Genomic DNA, 25,926 nt, shown 5'->3' with positions numbered 1-25,926 from the left:
CGGTCCCTAGAATAGTGACTCAGGCCTTTTTGCGTTGCAATGTGTGTCCGGAATCTTGTCCTTACAAGCATCTGGGTTTAGAGTGCATTGCAATCCCTGCCAGTTAAAATAGGACAAGGCCAATCATCACAGATTCAGGAAAATATTCCCCAGACAGATTGATTTAAGATTGTGTATGCGTGCGTGTCTTCGTTATGCTGCCAAAGCACACCAGGCCATGGCAGGAGATGATGATGTCTGATTTTGTATGAGCTAATCTTGATGATAACCTCATTTATGTTGTGTTAACCCCATGCTAGTGAAACTGGTGCACTCTGTGTAGTATTTAATAAAGACTTAAAAATTACATCTTGCAAATGAGGGCTGATTTTGATACAGCTGATGTGTTTTGCCACGATAATAATATAGTGATGTGTTTATATCTCAACATAACATGCAGTACATTTGGAAAGTTCATACTTTTCATACTCCTTCCCTTTTTCCAAATTTTGTTACGTTACAGCCTTATTTTCTCAAATGTATTACATCGTTTGTTTCCCTCATCAATCTACACACAATACCCCATAATGATAAAGCAAAAACATGTTTTTTGATATTTTTGCAAATGTATAAAAAAAATAAGAAAAACCTTTTTTATTTACATAAGTATTCAAACCCTTTGCTATGAGACTCAAATTGAGCTCCGGTGCATCGTGTTTCCATTGATCAACTTGATAAGAGTCCACCTGTGGTTAATTCAATTGTTTGGACATGATTTGCAAAGGCACACACCTGTCTATATACAGTGGGGCAAAAAAGTATTTAGTCAGCCGCCAATTGTGCACGTTCTCCCACTTAAAAAGACTAGAGAGGCCTGTAATTTTCATCATAGGTACACTTCAACTATGACAGGCAAAATGAGAAAAGAAAGTCACATTGTAGGATTTTTTATGAATTTATTTGCAAATTATGGTGGATAATAAGTATTTGGTCAATAACAAAAGTTTATCTCAATACTTTGTTATATACCCTTTGTTGGCAATGAGAGGTCAAACATTTTCTGTAAGTCTTCACAAGGTTTTCACACACTGTTGCTGGTATTTTGGCCCATTCCTCCATGCAGATCTCCTCTAGAGCAGTGATGTTTTGGGGCTGTTGCTGGGCAACACGGACTTTCAACTCCCTCCAAAGAGTTTCTATGGGGTTGAGATCTGGAGACTGACTAGGCCACTCCAGGACCTTGAAATGCTTCTTACGAAGCCACTCCTTCGTAGCCCGGGCGGTGTGTTTAGGATCATTGTCATGCTGAAAGTCCCAGCCACGTTTCATCTTCAATGCCCTTGCTGATGGAAGGAGGTATTCACTCAAAATCTCACGATACATGGCCCCATTCATTCTTTCCTTTACACGGATCAGTCGTCCTGGTCCCGTTGCAGGAAAACAGCCCCAAAGCATGATGTTTCCACCCCCATGCTTCATAGTAGGTATGGTGTTCTTTGGAGGACAAAGAATGCTGAGTTGCATCCAAACACAACGAGTTGAGTTTTTACCAAAAAGTTATATTTTTGGTTTCATCTGACCATATGACATTCTCCCAATCTTCTTCTGAATCATTCAAATGCTCTCTAGCAAACTTCAGACGGGCCTGGACATGTACTGGCTTAAGCAGTCTGGCACTACAGGATTTGAGTCCCTGGCGGCGTAGGTGTCCCTGGCGGCGTAGGTGTGTTACTGATGTTAGGCTTTGTTACTTTGGTCCCAGCTCTCTGCAGGTCATTCACTAGGTCACCCCGTGTGGTTCTAGGATTTTTGCTAGCCGTTCTTGTGATCATTTTGACCCCACGGGGTGAGATCTTGCGTGGAGCCCCAGATCGAGGGAGATTATCAGTGGTCTTGTATGTCTTCCATTTCCTAATAATTGCTCCCACAGTTGATTTCTGCAAACCAAGCTGCTTACCTGTTGCAGATTCAGTCTTCCCAGCCTGGTGCAGGTCTACAATTCTTTTCTGGTGTCCTTTGACAGCTCTTTGGTCTTGGCCATAGTGGAGTTTGGAGTGTGACTGTTTGAGGTGCTGGACAGGTGCCATTAATACAGGTAACAAGTGGAGGACAGAGGAGCCTCTTAAAGAAGAAGTTACAGGTCTGTGAGAGCCAGAAATCTTGCTTGTTTGTAGGTGACCAAATACTTATTTTTCCACCATCATTTGCAAATAAATTCATTAAAAATCCTACAATGTGATTTTCTGGAATTTATTTTCTCATTTTGTCTGTCATATTTTTAAGTGGGAGAACTTGCACAATTGGTGGCTGACTAAATACTTTTTTGCCCCACTGTATATAAGGTCCCGCAGTTGTCAGGGCAAAAACCAAGCCATCAGGTAAAGGAATTGTCCGTAGACCTCCCAGCCAGGATTGTGTCAAGGCACAGATCTGGGGAAGGGTACCAAAACATTTTTGCAGCATTGAGGGTCCCAAAAAAACACAGTGGCCTCCATAATTCCTAAATGGAAGAAGTTTGGAACTACCAAGTCTCATCCTAGAGCTGGCCGCTCGGTCAGGGGGAGAAGGGCCTTCTTCAGGGAGGTGGCAAAGAATCTCATGGACAACCATCTCTGCTGCACTCCACCAATCAAGCCTTTATGGTGGAGTGGCCAGACGGAAGTATGTACACTCCTCAATGAAAGACAAATGACAGCCCACTTGGAGTTTGCCAAAAGGCACCTAAAGGACTCTGACCATGAGAAACAAGATTTTCTGGTCTGATGAAACCAAGATTGAACTATTTGGCCTGAATGCCAAGCGTCACATGTGGAGGAAACCAGACACTGCTCATCACTCGGCCAATAGCATCCCTACGGTGAAGCATGGTGGTTGCAGTATCATGCCTTGGAGGTTTTTCAGTGTCAGGGACTGGGAGACTAGTCAGGATCAAGGGATAGATGAACGGAGCAAAGTACAGAGATCCTTGATAAACCTGCTCCAGAGTGCTCAGGACCTCAGACTTTTCATTTTTTGACAGAGCTGAAAAACTTTAAGTCTATAAGTATTCAACCCCTTTGTTATGGCAAGTATAAATAAGTTCACAACTAAAACATTTGCTTAACAACTTACATAAACGTTGGAAGGACTCACCCTGTGTGCAATAATAGTGTTTAACATTATTTTTAAATGACTACCTCATTTCTGTACCCCACGCATACAATTATCTGTAAGGTCCCTCAGTCGAGCAGTGAATTTCAACCACAGATTCAACCGCAGACCAGGGAGGTTTTACAATGTCTTGCAAAGAAGGCCACCTATTGGTAGATGGGTAAAAAAAATACAAGCAGACATTGAATATCCCTTTGAGCATGGTGAAGTTATTAATTACACTTTGGATGGTTTATCAATACACCCAGTCACTACAAAGATACAGGTGTCCTTCCTAAATCAGTTGCTGAAGAGGAAGGAAACCGCTCAGGGATTTCACCATGAGGACAATGGTGACTGAGTTTAATGGCTGTATTAGGAGAAACCTGAGGATGAATCAACAACATTGTAGTTACTCCACAGTACTAACCTAATTGACCGAGTGAAAAGGAAGTCTGTACAGAATTTTTAAATTAATTCCATAACATGCATCCTGTTTGCAATAAAGTAATAATTGCATTGCCACACTTGTTGCAGTGACGTTTTGTGTTTGGGACAAATTCAATACAGGACATTACTGAGCACCACACTTCATATTTTCAAACATAATGGTGGCTGCGTCATGTTATGGCAGGATCTGTATTGTCCTGGAAAAGTTATGGAATTTGAAAATCTTGTTTTCCAGGCCTTTATGTTTTGGAAAATAATAATATCACAAAGGTTTTAGACAAGTCATGGAAATTAGTTGAATCATTTATATTCATGTAGTTCGTTAAGACACACTTAGGTATTTTATCAATAAAGTGAAAATATACATGATCAGAATTCATTGTGAATTTTGGTCAATTTTTGGTTGCGCTAGCTGGTCTCCGTAGATAGTTCTAGCTTGCTAACAAACCAACTAGCTAGCCAGGCCGGGTAAATAAATGTTCCTTCAACAATGCTTGGCTACACATGCCAAAGTAAGACTTGTGACTGGCGAAAGTTCAAAACCCAGCACATGTAAAATGCAACGTGCAGTAAAGATTTTTACGTTTTGAACATGGGGAAGGCAGCGGTAACTAGCCACATGAAAGAGGGGGGACACCTCGGTGTTGTTGCGCGCAAGATGACGAGCTCGACACTGACCCCCATCAATAGCTTCTTCAACCCGGGGTTAGCAGCAGGATCAGCCACCGTATCCACCACCACCTGCTACCAAACAAATATCGATAGTAGTAAACAAGAATGAAGTGCTAGCAGCCAAAGTATGGTGGGCCCTGAAAGTGGCGAACTCCCACTATTCTTAAAAGTCATGTGAAGAGGTGAAAACGAAATACATTGGCTCTGAATTCATGGGACATTCCTCTGCTGTCGATATACTTAGCTCCGATTCTTATTTTGCTAAGAACCTGCTACAACCTTCACTTGGCAGTCCCAATGTCAACTGGAAGGTGTTCAACATACTACAGAAGAACATGTTGAGAGATGTCAACAAATCACAGATCAACATTGGGTCCTGTGTATTGTACATCCTGCATAACGCATTCCTTGATAGATGCAAAGCCGCTGACTGGGATGTAGAACACACACTCTTGAGTCTTTTGTATTTTTTACGATTTCCCTACACGTAACGTAGACTTGGTAGGAGCCACAGGTTGTAGCACTAGCGTGCTTTGGTTCTGCGAGCACTGGATAGAAAATGTCAATGTTTCAGGCTGCGGACTGCTGCTCTGGCCTCACTGGAAACAGTACGTGGAGATGGTGAGAAATGGTGAACTACCCAATCCAAAGTGCAAGTCTTTTGACTTAGTGAATGACAGCTGTGCTGCTTTCCCTGTGAAAGTAGGCATCTTCAATGGCGTTGCCAGACAAATCACCTCCTTCCTCACCATGTACAAACCCAAACTGTCCTTCCTGAGTGAAGACATGTTAAAAATGATGAAAGGTAAAGAAATATGGGTAATTATTGACAAGTTGACCACAATTTGTATGTGTGTGTGTGTGATACGATTGCTACAGTATTTGCGGTGCTTTGTCTTCCAAATACATGGGACAGAAAGGATCATTCCTAGTGCTGTTTACTAAAATAAAGTAGTAATCAAACAATCGTCACATTGTGATTTATTTGGGCTGTTTTATGTGTACATTAATGGAATGAAAACCATGTTAAAATGAAATCTAGAATCCAAGTTTCCTATCCGAGCTTAAACTAAAGAACAATATTCAATAGCTCACAGCTCATGGAACGCTTGTGAAGGAAAACATCTTGAAAGAAGCCACCTCAACACGGAAGCTCCTCCAAGTTCCATTTGAGGACAGCAGTCAGCGCAAGGACAGTTCAATTATTAACACTGGATTTGCACCAGAAACAACCCTAAATCAATTCAAATCTTCCAGAAAGATTACAGAGAGGCATGTGCTGGAGATCAAGATGGACTGCAGGAGACTCGTGATCACACTGCTGGAGAAGGTCATGAAGAAGGCTCCAGTGCACCACCATATGGTGAGAAGCATGCAGTGCTTCGAGCCAAGACGGATGGCAATATCCAAACAGCTGTGCGTACCACAGATAAAGAGAATACTGCTTACACTCGTTACTGCCAACCATGTGGAGGAGCCCGTGTGTGACGATGTTCTGAGAGAGTTCAGAAAGATTTGTGATGCTGCTGCACTCCAAGCCAGCTTCAGAAATTTTGACCCCAAGACAAACCGGGTGGACACACTCCTGCAGGAGACCATGGGATCAAAAGATGCCTTCTCCGGGCTGTGGGATTTTGTTCAGATGCTGTTTGTCCTGTCTCATGGACAGGCTAGTGTGGAGAGGTGACTCTCAAACTATAAGGAGGTTGTGGTAGAGAATCAGAAGGAGAACACACTGGTGTCTCTGAGGCTCATTGTTGATCACGTCAGAGACGTTGGGGGTGTAACCTAGTTACCGGTAAGCTGTAGTTTTCATGAATTGTTTGTGTGTGTTTCAACTGTTTATTCCATGTCTCTTTTGACGTGGACAGTTTCTGTAAACAAAGTAATCTACAGATCACGAAAGAGCTGTTGATGTCGGCCGCAGGAGCAAGGCTGAGGTACCATGGTTGCTTGGATGAGCAGAAAAGACTGAAGGAGAGACAAGTCATCGACCTGAAGAGAAAGGGTCTCACTGATGAGCTGGACGACTTGAAGAAGAAGAGGTCCAGGGTGGGAGTGCTCTTGAAAAATCAGTTGAGGAATATGCAGAGAAGGCAGATGCTACAAGCAAACGGACTTGCATTGCAAAATCCATCCGTTTCTGACACACTGTAAAAGAGAAGGCATCTCTGCTGGAAATTGAAAAAGCAGATCAAAGAGAAACTTGTAGCAATGAAAAACTAAGCTGCCAAATACTGTTTGGTTTATCTCTGGACATTCAAGAAGAAAAAAAGCACTTATGGTGTGTGTGTGTGTTCAGTTCATCAGACTGAAAGTTGTGTGTTTTCCAGGGGCATGAGGGTTTCCTAACCCTATCCTTGTGTGTGTGTGTGTGTGTGTGTGTGTGTGTGTGTGTGTGTGTGTTCCAGGAGCATGAGGTTTTTCATAACCCTACCCCCTGCTGTGTCATCAGCGTTCATGCGTGTAAAAAAATATCTCCTGCACTATCCGGGACAGTCAAAAAAATGTAATAGTAAGTTAAGTTTAAACGTTAAACAACTTCTTCAGGTTTGCGTGTGTGTTTTTAAATCCGACTGTCAGACCACAAAAATAAATAACTTATGTACTTTTTTTGTCTCAGTTTTTCCTGTTGTATCTGTTTTTCCTGTCCACAAATAATGTATGTGTTTCATTATTTTAATCAAACTGTTAGAAATAAGCCTTGCATCATTAGACACTCATTGACTAGTGTCAATACCATATTTTTTATGAACACATAGAGATGCCACAAATGATTGGTCATAGAAATTTGGTTAAAAGTAATGGAGAAGTCCTGAAATTTCATCTGTCAAAATATGTATGAACCCTGCATTGGTATGCTTGTAAGCATTAAAGAATGGGGAGTTTTTCGTGATGGAAAATAAACTGAATGGAGCTGAGCACAGTCAAAGTCATAGAGGAAAAACTGCTTCAGTCTGCTTTTTACCAGACACTGGGAGAGGAATTCATCTTTCAGTAGGACAATAACCTGAAACACAAGGCCAAATCTACACTGGAGTTGCTTACCAAGTAGATAGTGAATTTTCCTAAATGGCCAATTTGACAGAGCTTGAAGAATTTTAGAAGAATAATCGGTATATATAGTTGAAGTTTACATACACCTTAGCCAAATACATTTAAACTAAGTTTTTCACAATTCCTGACATTTAATCCTAGAAAGAAATTCCCTGTCTTAGGTCAGTTAGGATCACCACTTTATTTTACAAGTGTGAAATGTCAGAATAATTAGTAGAGAATTATTTATTTATTTTTCACCTTTATTTAACCAGGTAAGCTAGTTGAGAACAAGTTCTCATTTGCAACTGCGACCTGGCCAAGATGAAGCAAAGCAGTTCGACACATACAAAACCACAGAGTTAAACATGGATTAAACAAACACAATCAATAATACAGTAGACAAATATTTTAACAGCATGTGCAAATGAGGTAGGATAAGAGAGGTAAGGCAATAAATAGGCCATGGTGGCGAAGTAATTACAATATAGCAATTAAACACTGGAATGGTAGGAAGATGACTGCAAGTAGAGATACTGGGGTGCAAAGGAGCAAGATAAATAAATAAATAAATACAGTATGGGAATGAGGTTGTTTGGATGGGCTATTTACAGATGAGCTATGTACAGGTGCAGTGACCATTGAGCTGCTCTGACAGCTGGTGCTTAAAGCTAGTGAGGGAGGTAAGAGTCTCCAGCTTCAGAGATATTTGCAGTTCGTTCCAGTCATTGGCAGCAGAGAACTGGAAGGAGAGGCGGCCAAAGGAGGAATTGGCTTTGGGGGTGACCAGTGAGATATACCTGCTGGAGCACGCGCTACGGGTGGGTGCTGCTATGGTGACCAGTGAGCTGAGATAAGGCTGGGCTTTACCTAGCAGAGACTTGTAGATGACCTGGAGCCAGTGTGTTTGGCGATGAGTATGGAGCGAGGGCCAGCCAACAAGAGCATCCAGGCCGCAGTGGTGGGTAGTATATGGGGCTTTGGTGACAAAACTGATGGCACTGTGATAGACTGCATCCAATTGGTTGAGTACAGTGTTGGAGGCTATTTTGTAAATGACATCGCGGAAGTCGACGATCGGTAATATGGCCAGTTTTACGAGGGTATGTTTGGCAGCATGAGTGAAGGATGCTTTGTTGCGAAATAGGAAGCCGATTCTAGATTTAATTTTGGATTGGAGATGTTTAATGTGAGTCTGGAAGGAGAGTTTGCAGTCTAACCAGACACCTAGGTATTTGTAGTTGTCCACATATTCTAAGTCAGAACTGTCCAGAGTAGTGATGCTGGACGGGCGGGCAGGTGCAGGCAGTGAACGGTTGAAGAACATGCATTTAGTTTTACTTGCATTTAAGAGTAGTTGGAGGCCACGGAAGGAGAGTTGTATGGCATTGAAGCTCATCTGGAGGCTAGTTAACACAGTGTCCAAAGAAAGGCCAGAGGTATACAAAATGGTGTCATCTGCATAGAGGTGTATCAAAGATCACCAGTAGCGAGAGCGACATCATTGATATATACGGAGAAGAGAGTCGGCCCGAGAATTGAACCCTGTGGAACCCCCATAGAGACTGCCAGAGGTCCGGACAACAGGTCCTCTGATTTGACATACTGAACTCTTTCGGAGAAGTAGTTGGTGAACCAAGCGAGGCAATCATTTGAGAAATCAAGGCTGTTGAGTCTGCCAATAAGAATGTTGTGATTGACAGAGTCGATGAATACGGCTGCACAGTAATGTCTCTTATCAATGCCGGTTATGATATCGTTTAGGACCTTGAGCGTGGCTGAGGTGCACCCATGACCAACTCTGAAACCTGATTGCATAGCGGAGAAAATTGAAATTCCCAATTATAGTGGATTTATCAGTAGTGACAGTGTTTCCTAGCCTCAGTGCAGTGGGCAGCTGGGAGGAGGTGCTCTTATTCTCCATGGACTTTAGTGTCCCAGAACTTTTTTGAGTTTGTACCACAGGAAGCAAATTTCTGTTTAAAAAAGCTAGCCTTAGCTTTCCTAACTACCTGTGTATATTGGTTCCTAACTTCCCTGAAAAGTTGCATATCACAGGGGCTATTCGATGCTAATGCAGAACACCACGGGATGTTTTTGTGCTGGTCAAGGGCAGACAGGTCTGGAGTGAACCATGGGCTATATCTGTTCCTGGTTCCATTTTTTTTAATGGAGCATGCTTATTTAAGATGGTGAGGAAGGCACTTTTAAAGAATAACCAGGCATCCTCTACTGACGGGATGAGGTCAATGTCATTCCAGGATACCCCGGCCAGGTCGATTAGAAAGCCCTGTTCGCTGAAGTATTTTAGGGAGCGTTTGACAGTGATGAGGGGTGGTCATTTGACCGCAGACCCATTACGGATGCAGGTAATGAGGCAGTGATCACTGAGATCTTGGTTGAAAACAGCAGAGGTGTATTTGGAGGGTGAGTTATTTAGGATAATATCTATGAGGGTACCGTGTTTGGGGTTGTACCTGGTAGGTTCATTGATCATTTGTGTGAGATTGAGGGCATCCAGCTTAGATTGTAGGATGGCTGGGGTGTTAAGCATGTCCCAGTTTAGGTCACCTAGCAACACAAGCTCAGAAGATAGATGGGAGGGACAATCAATTCACATATGGTGTCCAGGGCACAGCTGGTGGCAGAGGGTGGTCTATAGCAAGCGGCAATGGTGGGAGACTTGTTTCTGGAAAGGTGAATCTTTAGAAGTAGAAGCTTCAATTGTTTTGGTACAGACCTGGATAGTAAGACAGAACTCTGCAAGCTATCTCTGCAGTAGATTGCAACGCCGCCCCCTTTGGCAGTTCTATCTTGGTGGAAAATGTTATAGTTAGGGATGGAAATTTCAGAGGTTTTGGTGGTTTTCCTAAATCAGGATTCAGACACGGCTAAGGCATCCGGGTTGGAAGAATGTGCTAAAGCAGTGAATAAAGCAAACTTAGGGAGTAGGTTTCTAATGTTAACATGCATGAAATTAATTATTTCAACTTTTATTTCTTTCATCACATTCCCAGTGGGTCAAAAGTCTACATACACTCAATTATTATTTGGTAGCATTGCCTTTAAATTGTTTAACTTGGGTCAAACGTTTTGGGTAGCCTTCCACAAGCTTCCCACAATAAGTTGGGTGAATTCTGACCCATTCCTCCGGTCAGAGCTGGTGTAACTGAGTCAGGTTGGTTGGCCTCCTTCTCGCACATGCTTTTTCAGTTCTGCCCACATATTTTCTATAGGATGAGGTCAGGGCTTTGTGATGGCCACTCCAATACCTTGACTTTGTTGTCCTTAAGCCATTTTGCCACAACTTTGGAAGTATGCTTGGGGTCATTGTCCATTTGGAAGACCCTTTAACTTCCTGACTGATGTCTTGAGATGTTGCTTCAATATATCCACATAACTTTCCTCCCTCATGAAGCCATCTATTTTGTGAAGTGCACCAGTCCCTCCTGCAGCAAAGCACCCCCGACAACATGATGTTGCCATCCCCGTGCTTCATGGTTAGGATGGTGTTCTTCTGCTTTCCAGCCTCCCCCTTTTTCCTCCAAACATAATGATGATCATCATGTTCAAACAGTTCTATTTTTGTTTCATCAGACCAGAGGACATTTCTCCAAGAAGTATGATCTTTGTCCCCATGTGCAGTTGCAAACCGTAGTCTGGCTTTTTTATGGTGGTTTTTGAGCAGTGGCTTCTTCCTTGCCGAGCGGCTTTTCCGGGTATGCCGATATAGGACTCGTTTTACTGTGGATATAGATACTTTTATACCTGTTTCCTCCAGCATCTTTCCAACGTCCTTTGCTGTTGTTCTGGGATTGATTTGCACTTTTCGCACCAAAGTACGTTCATCTCTAGGAGACACGCGTCTCCTTCCTGAGCGGTATGACGGCTGCGTGGTCCCATGGTGTTTATACTTGTGTACTATTGTTTGTGCAGATGAACGTGGTTCATTCAGGTGTTTGGAAATTGCTCCAAAGGATTAACCAAACTTGTGGAGGTCTACAATTTTTTCTCTTTTTTTTGAGGTCTTGGCTGATATCTTTTGATTTTCCCATGATGTCAAGAAAAGAGGCACTGAGTTTGAAGGCCTTGAAATATATCCACAGGTACACCTTCAATTGACTCAAATTATGTTAATTAGCCTATCAGAAGCTTCTTAAGCCATGACATCATTTTCTGGAATTTTCCAAGCTGTTTAAAGGCACAGTCAACTTTAGTAAACTTCTGGCCCACTGGAATTGTGATTCAGTGAATTATAAGTGAAATAATCTGTCTGTAAACAATTGTTGGAAACATTACTTGTGTCAAACACAAAGTAGATGTCCTAACCAACTTACCATAACTATAGTTTGTTAACAAGAAATTTGTGGAGTGGTTGAAAAACGAGTTTTAATGACTCCAACCTAAGTGTATGTAAACTTCCTACTTCAACTGTAATGCAAAACTCTCAGACTTACCCAGAAATAATCACAGCTGTAATCACTGCCAAAGGCAATTCTAACATTTATTGACTCAAAGTTGTGAGTATTTATGTGAATGTGATACTTTTGGTCATGTAGTGTATGTGGATACCTGCTCTTCGGACATCACATTCCAAAATCATGGGCATTAATATAGAGTTGGTCCCACCTTTGCTGCTATAACAGTCTCCACTCTTCTGGGAAGGCTTTCCACTAGATGTTGGAACATTGCTGCGTGGACTTGCTTCCATTCAGCCACAAGAGTATTAGCAAAGTCGGGCACTGATGTTGGGCAATTAGGTCTGGCTCGCAGTCTGCATTCCAATTCATCCCAACGGTGTTCGATGGGGTTGAGGTCAGGGCTCTGTGCAGGCCAGTCACATTCTTCCACATCGATCTCGACAAGCCATTTCTGTATTGACCTCGCTTTGTGCATGGGGGCATTGTCATGCTGAAACAGGACAGGGCCTTCCCCAAACTGTTGCCACAAAGTTGGAAGCACAGAATCATCTAGAATGTCATTGTACACTATAGAGTACACTAAGATTTCCCTTCACTGGAGCTAAGGGGCCTAGCCTAAACCATGGATAACAGCTGCAGACCATTATTCCTCATCCACCAAACATTAGAGTTGGCACTATGCATTGGGGCAGGAAGCTTGCATCCGCCAAACCCAAATTCGTCTGTAGGACTGCCAGATGGTTAAGTGTGATTCATCACTCCAGAGAACGCATTTCCAGTCCAATGGGGCGAGCTTTGCACCACTCCAGCCGGCATTACGCATGGTGATCTCAGGCTTGTGTGCGGCTGCTTGGCCATGGAAAACCCATTTCATGAAGCTCCTGATGAAGTGTTTATTGTGCTGACATTGTTTCCAGAGGCAGTTTAGAACTCGTTATTGCAACCGAGGACAGACGATTTTAACACGCTTCAGTGCTTGCCGGTCCCGTTCTGTCAGCTTGTGTAGCCTACCACTTCGCGGCTGAGCCGTTGTTACACCTAGACGTTTCCACTTCACAATTATAGCACTTTGACCAGTGCAATTTGACGAACTGAAGCATCTTGGAAAGGTGGCATCCTATGACGGTCCTACGTTGGAAGTCACTGAGCTCTTCAGTAAAGCCATTCTACTGCCAATGTTTGTCTACGGAGATTGCATGGCTATGTGCTCGATTTTAAATACCTGTCAGCAACGGGTGTGGCAGAAATACCCGAAACCACAAATTTAAGGGGTGTCCACATACGTTTGTATATATATTTGCTAACATGTCTAAAAACATGTTTTAATTTTGTCATAATGGGGTACTGTGTGTAGATGGGTGAGGAGCAAAATATATCAAACCCATTTTGAATTCGGGCTGTAATGTGGAATAGTCAAGAGGTATGAGCAGTTTCAGAAGGCATCGGCTAAAAGATTTAATGTTGTGTGGTTATACTTGTTGTTTTGGTGAAACTTGTATTGGTTCCTCATAGTGGCTCCCATGTCATCTACCTTCTTCTCAAAGAGAGTTCTTCTCAAGCAAAGTTTGATATTCATATTGAGCACTCCACAATTAGTTTTGAAAATTCAACCACCTCTACTTATATCACCTCTGTGGCACATCACTTCCTGAAAAGCTAAAGTAGACGTAAACCCCCACCTGGTTTTGATTGAAAAATGTATCACCTTGCTTGGTGATTAGAGAAAAATTCCCTTGCTTTTAATTAGTTCTCTGGAGTAGAAAGTAACCACATGGATCCTGTTTGTGTTTGTGGAGGCCCCAATGCTGCATTCCTCATCTGAAACACTGGGGCCTGTCCGGACTTGACTGCTCATCATAGACCAACGAATGGAATACAGCTATAGTAGATTGTACTAGATTAAGCCCTCTGATTCTCCTGAAACTGTAAAGTTATTTCCCATAATGCACTGCTGAAATATACAAATTGCCACCAATATAAATGGTTTGTGCTATACATGTTAATCATATTTTGTTGACCTGCATATTGCTATTTATTCATCTCCCTCACATATAGCATAAGGAACCGATCAAACCTGCTATATGGTCCTCACCAGTTTTAACGTCATGACCCTAAACAAACGGCAAATTAACCTAAACGGGTTTGTAGAGTTGCAAGCGTGATGTAGTCATTGAGTGCATGGCATATGAGACCATAAACTCATATTTTGACTACTTTAATACACTAATTTGTCCAAATACTTATGATTTTGTCTAACAAGGGGAGTAGATACTGTGGTATCCCGGAAGGTCACGACATTGGCTCCCTCTGCTGGGAGTAACTGTGCTGGGCACCCCGATGCTGACGGCACCAATTTAAGGGAGAGTGTCAACCAATACAAATCCTCCGATTTAGTCGCGGACGTAGCCCAGCTGAAAGGTGGTACGTCCCAGGAGTCTAGCCCGACTCAGTTTCTGGTCAAGTTAATGGAGGAAGATGACGTGGAGACGTATTTGTGCACCTTCGAAAGGACAGCGCAGCGTGAAGGGTGGCCCAAGCGCGACAGCCATTTGGCACCCTACCTCTCCGGGAAGGCCCAGAAGACCTACTTCGACTTGAACGCTGACCAGGCAGAGAATTATGAGGGACTCAAACGTGAGATCCTGAGTCACCTTACTCAAGGGCTGTCTACTGACTGACGTACTGTCCCTCCCAATAATCGATAAGGTTGTCCTGGATCGGTACGTTCGGGGCCCTCTCCTACGATCATGCAGGACCCCCAAAGCGTGGAGGATTTGCTGACTGCGGTGGAAACCCACCAGAACACCCATGACCTGCTGAAAGGGCCCCGGGCAGAGAGCGCAGACGCGGGGAGGGGGAAGAAAGGTACCGAGAGAGATATAAGGGGCTGAATGGGGCCCAGATGGAACCAGCCGTGGCCGTGAAGCTTGCGTGGAGCTGCCCTGGCCGGGAGGAGTCAATGCGCTCCGCGCACTGTCGCCTGTGCAACCCATGCTCAGCGGCGAGAGGTCTCCACTGTGGGCCCGAGTCGGACCAGGAAGGAGACGTTATTTTGTTACGTTTATTTTATTTTGCCCAGTAACGGCGTTTTTCCTGACTAGAGCCTCCCTGTCTGGGTGTCCATCTCTGTGCACTCAAACCAAACACCCCACGGTTTACCACAATACATAAAGTGCTTTTATGTCTAAAGAAGATGTGTATGAAAATAAATACTTTATTATTCCCTTGTTAATCGTTCGATCTCAAATCAAAAATGCTTGAGCAGAGACAAAATAAAAGTGTAAGCTTCACTGTCCAAATGCATATGGCGAGGACTGTACCTTGCAGTATGTTATGTGTACCTTAAATGCATTGTTTTACGAAAGCTAATCTTTTCCCCAGTGCGTGCATTTTGTAGGATTTACCAGTGAAATTGTCATTTGTGCACCAAACCTATCTTCGGTGAATGTTATTGGCCTTTATAAATTGCTGTGTGTATTTTTCCCATGGAAAAGTGTCACAGGGTGCCTTGTGCCTGCTCTGTCAGCCAACAGTCCTGTTTGCCTTGCTCGTTGGGAAATAATTAGCGTTACACATACCACAGCGCACTGTTGTCAAGTAAGAGGGAGACATTTCCGGGTTTGTTTAGTTAATTAAGAACAACAGCTTTATGCTTAATCCTATATCCACTAATGGAGTTTGTAAGAAACTTAAAGCAGTTTGGGTCCATGTTCCGGTTTAATAGCCAGATGGGAAATTAGATAAAGCTCCCAGTTTGAGGTTGAGTGCATGCGTAAGTGTGGGGGACGGGCAATTGGGGCCAAACAGTTCCGGTGTTGCAAGATAGTTTATAAATCTGGGTTAACAATGTTTATTCTACTTAGCATTTCCGTGAGAACATATTGTCGTTTCCTCAGACATCTCAAACTTTCCTTTTGGCAGATGTTGAATTATGCTTGTTAATTATGATTTACTTTTCCTCACACTATAAAACGACTGTCATGGTGTTGTCCCCCTCCCCCCAAAAATACAGAAACACTATCCACTTGTTCCATTGCTCTTTTCTAAGAACATTAGCTCATCTACTCCCACACACAGGTTGCCCAGGATTCAGAGTTCATCCACCCCTGTGCTGTTTAGGTTTAGCCTGGGGTGCTGTCTGCCTGCTGGTCCTCTCTCTTTCAATGAGTTTTCTATATTTGGATCTGATGGCTGAAATGAATCTGCTGCTTCCGCCAAGCAGTTGACACCTGCTCCCCCCCCCCCCCCGTGTCTTTGGCCAGTGGAGTGGATTTCAAGGAAGAAGTGGATTGTAATAACCTTGCGCAATGTCCTGGCGATGACAGTGCTTCTCTCTGTTTCCTGTGACGCCCTCTACCTCTCTTGATCTCTCCCTCCCTCGCTTCCTTTCTGTAAAAAGTTATGGGAGATATTGTTTCGGCAGGGGGAAAAAAACCTAACAACATGGGGCAGGCCCCTGGGGCCAGGCACACCACTTCTCACCCTCGCATCCACTCTCTTTCTCTCTCTCCCACCCCTCTCTGCTTCTAGAGTCATGGTGCTGTTTCACACATCGCAAATGTAAACTTTAAGCATGGGCTTATATTTCTACTTGGGAAATTGGCTTGAGGTAGAGCTGCTGCCAGACTCATAAAAATATATATATATATCTCAAATGGCAGGTGCAAATACCCTTCTTTGACACATTCTAACCTACATCTTAGAGACCTTTATCGGACAGTCATATCCAGAAAGACTCACTGTAAAGTGTCTTGATGAAGCATTGTCATCAGTGGCACGATGCAGTGCCTTTGACCGCTGTGCCACTCGGGTGGCGAAATCAGTAGTTTTTGATAACTTCCCTTGTTCCAAATAGCCCTAGTCTCCCTTGTGCACTCACCGTGAATTGTGGCGTGCTAAATGCATTTACACCTAATATTAGGAAGTTGAGCAATAAATGGAGTAGTAATGGTAAGCTGGGACACCCTCTCATTTTAAAAATGACCATAACTGCTTTCAAAAGTGTTTTTCCCACAATTGCGGGAACCCGCTTGTTTGTGAGGAGACACACGAGAAATGGTACTCCGTAGACTACAACAAAAAATATGTAATTGAAGTTCTAAGATGTCACACAGGCTCTTTTCAGAGGAAAAGTCCATGTGGGCTGTTCCATATTCTTTGGGTTGTGCGACAACAGTTTGGCAGATGCGGTGCACCACTGCTAAATGAATCCAGGGAAAACACTGCGTAAGTAGCAACATGCTCAGAGTTTACCAAACATTTTCAATATGAGCTGTTCATTAGCACGGAGTGTAGGTGAAGTCTATTGGGGTCAGATCTTGATCTGAGATCTAAAGGTAGGATTAGAACTGTTTAGGTAGCTGCTCTACACCAGGATGGACCTTTTAGCCTGTGCTTACATGGATGAATTGATTTGCAAAAATAAACAGACCATGAAATGTAGCAATTGCTGGTGTCGCCCCACCTTTCTGGATCTCTTCCATCCGAAATGAAAGTTCCCCCTGTGGAGGGAATCTCCAGAATGGGTTGGTGAGCCAACACCATTATGTGCTCGGCCGATCATGAGCAACTTTGCCGTTTTGTACTGGCACCTCCAGATCCACGTACTTCTCGTTATGCACTGCCAGAACTCTCTGATTTAAACTCTTCTCCACCATTTACGATGGGAGTTGTGCGGCAACTAGTGTGGAGCTCCGACATCACGTCAAATTAGCACGACATTGATCTGTGTAATTGCTGGCTCTTCTTTGGGCGCTGAAATCAGTATTTCAATTTGTAGCCCTTTTTTCTCCCCAATTTCGTGGTATCCAATTGTAATTGTAGTCTGGTCCCATCTCTGCAACTCCCGTACGGACTCGGGAGAGGCGAAGTTCGAGAGCCATGCATCCTCTGAAACACCACCCTGTCAAGCCGCACTGCTCCTTGACACACTGCTCGCTTAACCCGTAAGCCAGCCGTACCAATGTGTCGAAGGAAACGCTGTCCTACTGGCGACCACCGTGTCAGTGTGCCCGCCACTGGAGTTGCTAGTGCACGATGGATCAAGGGCATCCCGGCCGGCCACACTCTCCCCTAACCCGGATGACTCTGGGCCAATTGTGCGCCACCTCATGGGTCTCCCGGTCGCGGCCGGCTGCGACACAGCCCAGGATCTAACCCGGGATCTGTAGTGACGCCTCTAGCACTGCGATGCAGTGCCTTAGACCGCTGCGCCACTCAGCATGCAAAATCAGTAGTTTTTGCTAACTTCATTTTATGTGACGTCAGAGCTCCAGTCCGCGCACGCTTGTCGCTACTCCATCGAAAATCATAGAGTTGAGTTTAGTGCCAGAGCAGAGTTCCATGCTGAATAATAATACTTAACTTGGCCTTAACCACTGAGAGACAGGAATAATTCCTGTGGTTAATATTGAGAAATCCACCATGCTCCTTCACAGCCCTCACCTGTGAGATGTTCCATATGAACTGTGATTAGTACACACCTCTGTTATGCTACTCTGTGTTTCTCAACTCCTCTCCACTCCCCTGATGTCACTTTAGATTTATAGCTGTTAATCATATATTATATTGAGTAGGACTACATAAAAACCAATTCAAGAGTTGTTGTTTTTCCCTAGAGTGTTTGCACTTCTGACAATCGCTAATGTTCCTCGTCTAAAACTATAATTTGTACAGTTTATTCTACGCGGTTAGACACTGCTTCTTTACAGGCTTGTTATTCACTGTCCCTCCATCAACGTGTGGTTATAAATGTGTTATGCATGTGTAAATAGGGTTATAGGGTTTTGGGGCATGTTGGCTCTGAAAAGGTGTTACCCTCGAGGCTTCCTAGATACTTTTTGGGACCTTTTAGGTCATCTGGCAGACTACTTTACCTCCCCTAACCTTAATAGTCAGTATTTTATTTTGGATTAGATGTTGCTGAAGCAGCAGCTACTCTTCCTGGAGTCCACACAATACATAAAACATGAAATTATGCAGAACACCAATAGACAAGAAGGTCTCAAGGACAGAACTGCACACATTTAAAATAAGAATAAAGTCCTACTGACAGTTACCCACATCACTGACAGTTACCCACATCACTGACAGTTACCCACATCACTGACAGTTACTCACATCACTAACAGTTACTCACATCACTGACAGTTACCCATATCACTGACAGTTACTCACATCACTGACAGTTACTCACATCACTGACAGTTACCCACATCACTGACAGTTACTCACATCACTGACAGTTACCCACATCACTGACAGTTACTCACATCACTGACAGTTACTCACATCACTGACAGTTACCCACATCACTGACAGTTACCCACATCACTGACAGTTACTCACATCACTGACAGTTACCCACATCACTGACAGTTACCCACATCACTGACAGTTACCCACATCACTGACAGTTACTCACATCACTGACAGTTACCCACATCACTGACAGTTACCCACATCACTGACAGTTACTCACATCACTAACAGTTACCCACATCACTGACAGTTACTCACATCACTGACAGTTACTCACATCACTGACAGTTACCCACATCACTGACAGTTACTCACATCACTGACAGTTACTCACATCACTGACAGTTACTCACATCACTGACAGTTACTCACATCACTGACAGTTACCCACATCACTGACAGTTACCCACACGTCAATACATACACTGAGTCTACAAAACATCAAGAACACCTGCTCTTTCCGTGACAGACTGACCAGGTGAAAGCTGTGATCCCTTATTGATGTCACTTGTTAAGTCTACTTCAGTCAGCGTAGATGAAGGGGCGGAGACCAGTTTAAAGAAGGGTTTCTAATCCTTGAGACAATTGAGACATGCATTGTGTGTATGTGTGGCAAGATTTAAGTGCCTTTTCAATGGAGTATGGTAGTAGATGCCATGCACACCGGTTTGTGTGAACTGCAACTGCAACGCTGCTGGGTTTTTCACGCTCAACAGTTTCCTGTGTGTATCAAGAATTATCCAGCACCCAAAGGACATCCAGCTAACTTGACACAACTGTGGGAAGCATTGCAGTCAACATGGGCAGTGTAGAGTGTGGAATCCACATGCCCTGACGAATTGGAGCAAAAGAAGGGGCGTGCCACTCTATTAGGAAGGTGTTCCTAATGTTTGGTGTACTCAGTGTATACATGTGCCTAAGATCTATCTATCTATTCAGATAGGGGAGAAGCAAACCATTTTATCATCCATCCACCGGCCGTATTTATTCATTAACAGGTAGCAAGTCGGTCAGTGGTGTAGGACTTGCGAAAACATATCATCACACAGCAGAATGTTTTCATTGGAAGCCAGTCGGCTAAAAGCTGCAGATAGCATCTCCGCTATCTCATCGCGCTGCCATAAGAAAATAAACAATTACCGTTTTGTTACAGTTATATACAATTCACCCGCCAATGCTTTGGCAGATAATAGATAAAGATGCTTTTGTGAGTGCGGTGTGGGTGGCACTTGATTTCTCGCTGTCTTATTTTGCAACACCCACTGTATAGGTGGTATACATTTTAAAGCACGTATGAATCACATGGAGCATATGAAAATCGGTGCACAGAGCAATACACACAATTCTAATACTTTCCTGCTAATCAGGAAACAAAATTTGAGCATTGGCGGTTGGCGCAACACACTTTTCTCAGAACCCACAGCTACAGGCTGGGGATAAAACACACACCATCTTCCACGGTTTTATTTAGCCCCTTCCTTGTTCCCAGTGTCCCTTGTATATTAAATCTGCATTCTGGGATTCGAAAAACAACTAAACACAACACTTCACTTGTTTTGGACTAACAATCCAAGAGATTATTTTGACCATATTTTGGAGCTATACCCTGGAAGCCATTCTAGAATTGAAATGACCATTGAACAGCTTCCCAAATTACAGATTGGAGCTTTAATTGGGATAGAGAACAATGGAAAAGAGGGAAAGCAGCTGATCTTATCTCTCCTTCTCAAGTTGTTTAATGAGGAGCTTGTCTGGGAGGTTTCGCTGACATTGCTAAATGTGTACAATTTGATTTGTAGGCTTCCAGCCCCTCCTGGGTGGAGTGGTGGCTAGTGACCCAGGAAATGAGTGGTGTGAGTCAGGGGCGGAAGGTAGCCTCGTATTTAGAGTGTTGGGCCAGTAACCGAAAGGTTGCTGGTTCAAATACCAGAGCGGACAAGATGTGGGGAAAAATCCTTTGCTGTGCCCTTGTCGGATGAGAGGGATTTTGTTTCACTGAGTCGTGGCTGGATGACGAAATGAATAACATACAGCTGGCGGGTTATACACTGTATCGGCAGGATAGAACAGCAGCCTCTGGTAAGACAAGGGGTGACAGTCTATTTATATTTGTAAACAACAGCTGGTGCACAATATCCAAGGAAGTCTCAAGGTTTTGCTCGCCTGAGGTAGAATACCTCATGATAAGCTGTAGACCACACTATCTACCTAGAGAGTTTTCTATATTCTTCGTAGCTGTCTATTTACCACCACAAACCGATGCTGGCACTAAGACCGCACTCAATGAGCTGTATACAGCCACAAGCAAACACTCATCCAAAGGTGGCGCTCCTAGTGGCCGGTGACTTTAATGCAGAGAAACTTAAATCCGTTTGACCTAATTTCCTGCTGCGCAAAATGTGCAACCAGATGGGGAAAAAACTCTAGACCACCTTTACTCAACACACAGAGACGTGTACAAAGCTCTCCCTTGCCCTCCATTTGTCAAATCTGACCATAATTCTATCCTCTTGATTCCTGCATACAAGCAAAAATTAAAGCAGGAAGCACCAGTGACTCGGTCAATAAAAAAGTGGTCAGATGAAGCAGATGCTACAGGACTGTTTTGCTATCACAGACTGGATATGGATATTCTAGGATTCCTCCGATGGCATTGAGGAGTACAACACATCAGTCACTGGCTTCATTAATAAGTGCATTGACGACATCGTCCCCACAGTGGCTGTACGTACATACCCAAACCAGAAGCCATGGATTACAGGCAACATCCGCACTGAGCTAAAGGGTAGAGCTGCCGCTTTCAAGGAGTGGGACTCTAACCCGGAAGCTTATAAAAAATCCTGCTCTCTGACGAACCATTAAACGGGCAAAACATCAATACGGGACTAAGATTGAATTGTACTACACCAGCTTCGACACTCGTCGGATGTGGCAGGGCTTGCAAACTATTACAGATTACAAAGGGAATCACGGCTGAGAGCTGCCCATGACACGAGGCTACCAGACGAGCTAAATAACTTCTATGCTTGCTTCGAGGCAAGTAACACTGAAACATGTATGAGAACATCAGCTGTTCCGGACGACTGTGTGATCACGCTCTCCACAGACGATGTGAGTAAGACCTTTAAACAGGTTGACATTCACAAGGCCGCAGGGCCAGACGGATTACCAGGACGTGTACTCCGAGCATGCGATGACCAACTGGCAAGTGTCTTCACTGACATTTTCAACCTCTCCCTGTCTGTGTCTGTAATACCAACATGTTTCAAGCAGACCACCATAGTTCCTGTGCCCAAGAACACTAGGGTATCCTGACTAAATGACTACCGACCCATAGCACTCACGTCTGTAGCCATGAAGTGCTTTGAAAGGCTGGTCATGGCTGACATCAACACCATTATCTCAGAAACCCTAGACCCACTTCAATTTGCATACCGCTCCAATAGATCTACAGATGATACAATCTCTATTGCACTCCACACTGCCCTTTCACACCTGGACAAAAGGAACCCCTATGTTAGAATGCTATTCTGGCACTGCAGGATTTGAGTCCCTGGCGGCGTAGTGTGTTACTGATGGTAGGCTTTGTTACTTTGGTCCCAGCTCTCTGCAGGTCATTCACTAGGTCCCCCCGTGTGGTTCTGGGATTTTTGCTCACCGTTCTTGTGATCATTTTGACCCCACGGGGTGAGATCTTGCGTGGCGCCCCAGATCGAGGGAGATTATCAGTGGTCTTGTATGTCTTCCATTTCCTAATAATTGCTCCCACAGTTGATTTCTTCAAACCAAGCTGCTTACCTATTGCAGATTCAGTCTTCCCAGCCTGGTGCAGGTCTACAATTTTGTTTCTGGTGTCCTTTGACAGCTCTTTGGTCTTGGCCATAGTGGAGTTTGGAGTGTGACTGTTTGTGGTTGTGGACAGGTGTCTTTTATACTGATAACAAGTTCAAACAGGTGCCATTAATACAGGTAACGAGTGGAGGACAGAGGAGCCTCTTAAAGAAGAAGTTACAGGTCTGTGAGAGCCAGAAATCTTGCTTGTTTGTAGGTGACCAAATACTTATTTTCCACCATAATTTGCAAATAAATTCATAAAAAATCCTACAATGTGATTTTCTGGATTTTTTTTTCTCATTTTGTCTGTCATAGTTGAAGTGTACCTATGATGAAAATTACAGGCCTCTCTCATCTTTTTAAGTGGGAGAACTTGCACAGTTGGTGGCTGACTAAATACTTTTTTGCCCCACTGTATGTTTTTTTAATCGGCCGATTAATCGGTATCGGCTTTTTTGGTCCTCCAATAATCGGTATCGGCGTTGAAAAATCATAATCGGTCTACCTCTAGTATCAATACACCCAGTCACTACAAAAGATACAGGCGTCCTTCCTAACTCAGTTGCTGGAGGAAGGAAACTTCTCAAGGATTTCACCATGAGGCCAATGGTGACTTTTTAAAACAGTTACGGAGTTTAATGGCTGTAATGGTAGAAAACTGAAGATGGATCAACAGCATTGTAGTTACTCCACAATACGTACCTAAATGACAGTAAATAGAAGGAAGTCTGTACAGAATACAAATATTCCAAAACATACATCCTATTTGGAACAAGGCACTAAAGTAATACTGCCAAAAATGTGGCTTAGCAATTAACTTTTTGTCTAGAATACAAAGTGTTATGTTTTGAGCAAATCCAATACAACACATTCATGAGTAGCACTCTCCATATTTTCAAGCTTAGTGGTGGCTGCATCATGTTATGGGTATGCTTGTAATCATTAAGGACTGTGGAGATTTTCAGAATAAAAAATAAACGTAATGGAGCTAAACACAGACAAAATCATTGAGGAAAACCTGGTTCAATCTGATTTCCACCAGACACTGAGTTTAATTCACCTTTCATCAGAACAATAACCTTAAACACAAGGCCAAATCTACATTGTAGCTGCTTACCAAGTAGACCATGAATGTTCCTGAGTGGCTTAGTTACAGTTTGAACTTAAATATGCTTGAAAATCTATGGCAAGTTATATGAAAATGGTTGTCTAGCAATGATCAACAAACAATTTGACAGAGCTTAAAGCAATTTCAGGAAGAAAAAAAGAGGCAAATGTTGCACAATCCAGGTGTGGAAAGCTCTTACAGACTTACCCAGAAAGACCCACAGCTGTAATCGCTGCCAAAGGTGCTTCTTCTACAAAGTATTGAAATAGGGGTGTCTCTCACTTTCAAAAGGCTTTATTGGCATGACAAAAATGACATATTCATATTGCCAAAGCAACATTGTCGAGCAATTCTCTCAATTCTCTGTTTCTCTAGGTACGCCATAATGTGTGGAATCATGACAGAGTACGAGACTGTGCAGAACAGGATAAAGAATGGCTACATCTTCAAAGTAAGTGATTTTTTTGACAGACCGTCTACACATAAAGCCATATCTTTATGTAGTCACTGATTCACATGTTTGTTTTGTGTGTACTTGAAGCATGTCAGACCTTACCTACATTAGCAGCACCTGAGGTGATGGCAGGCACACAGATGGAATGGTGGAATTTAGCAATAATAAGAGAGGGTAACTGAGGTGAGGTCGGGGGCGTGTGCTTTTCCAGAACTTCCCCTGTGGTCTCTCTCAGTCAGTGTTGAGTCCCAGCTAAATGTAATGTTAAATGTAAATGTAATGTCGAAGGTCCTCCCCTGGCATACAACCACAAGTTGACAGCTAAGAATCACCTTAGGTCTTATTTTGGTCAGATATCCCTCAAATTAAATGTAAAAAATGTTCCTATACATACGGTTATTGTCAGTATTTATATACACTGACTGCTGTACAGGCGTTAGCCTTATTGACTGTGGACTCTATTCAGATCACTCCCCTCACTGTCCAGCAGCATACCACCCTACATCATACTGCTGGCTTGCCTCTGAAGCTAAGCAGGGTTGGTCCCTGGATGGGAGACCAGATGCTGCTGGAAGTGGCACTCTTTCGGAGGAGGTACTCTTTCATCTGGTCTATAAAAAAAATCCCAATGCCCCAAGGCAGTGATTGGGGACATTGCCAAGTGACGGGTGCTGTCTTTTGGATGAGACGTTAAACGAGTGTCTTGACTCTCTGGTCACGGAAGATCCCATGGCACTTATAGTAAGAGTAGGGGTGTTAACCCTGGTGTCCTGGCTAAATTCCCAATCTAAATTCCCAATCTTAAAATTGGTTGTTTTCTCTCCCCTGTAACAATTCCCCTGGTTGTTGCTGTTAATGAGAATGTGTTCTCAGTCAACTTACCTGCTAAAATAAGGGTTAAATAAATAAAACACCCAGATGCATGGGTTGCATAATGGCTGAACCGCACGCATATATATATATATATATATATATATATATATATAAAATAATATATATATATATATATATAAAATATATATGTATGTATATGTGTATGTATATGTGTATGTATATATGTATATATGTGCATATGTATATATGTGTGTATGATATATATATGTATATGTATATATGTATATATGAGAGAGAGGATTTTGCGATTGAGTGGAAAAGAACAGTGGGAGGGAGAGGGTTGCATGACAAATAGGAGCTTGTGATGCATGTGCGTGTGTGAGAGATTTTTGTGGCATTGTTGAGGGTGGCTGTGGAGCAGGGCAGATCAGGTCAGAGGGAAATGTGTGGTGTCATGAATCAACACTTAATGCTGTCTGTCCTCTTCTGTGTTCAGGATCATCTGGATAAGGCCATCGAGCTGAAACCACAGGATCCTATGTCTTACTACCTGCTGGGCCGCTGGTGCTACGCTGTATGTGACATACACACACATTAACCCAAGTCAACCATACATACAGTGAGGAATACACTCCCTGAGAAGTGATCAATGTAGGAGCTTTGAGAAGGAGTCATTAGCAATACACACTCATTGACAGACACACACACAAGCACCCTCCACATACCATGCCAGGTGTGATGGTTTTTAA

General features: G+C 43.3%; 1 protein-coding gene across 3 annotated transcripts in view; it reads left to right on the top strand.

Moving 5' to 3' along the window:
* LOC135510858 (regulator of microtubule dynamics protein 2) overlaps nt 1-25,926 on the top strand; it is a 68,697-nt gene that overhangs the window by 37,084 nt on the left and 5,687 nt on the right. For all 3 annotated transcript variants that reach the window (XM_064932151.1, XM_064932153.1, XM_064932152.1), the window contains exons 6-7: nt 24,265-24,340; nt 25,674-25,751. In XM_064932151.1, the coding sequence (XP_064788223.1) occupies nt 24,265-24,340; nt 25,674-25,751 (154 nt within the window). The remainder of the gene's footprint in view (nt 1-24,264; nt 24,341-25,673; nt 25,752-25,926) is intronic.

Source organism: Oncorhynchus masou, chromosome 23, assembly GCF_036934945.1.
Source record: "Oncorhynchus masou masou isolate Uvic2021 chromosome 23, UVic_Omas_1.1, whole genome shotgun sequence".
Classification (NCBI taxonomy): Eukaryota; Metazoa; Chordata; class Actinopteri; order Salmoniformes; family Salmonidae; genus Oncorhynchus; species Oncorhynchus masou.
This window is presented reverse-complemented; position numbering and strand designations above follow the sequence as displayed.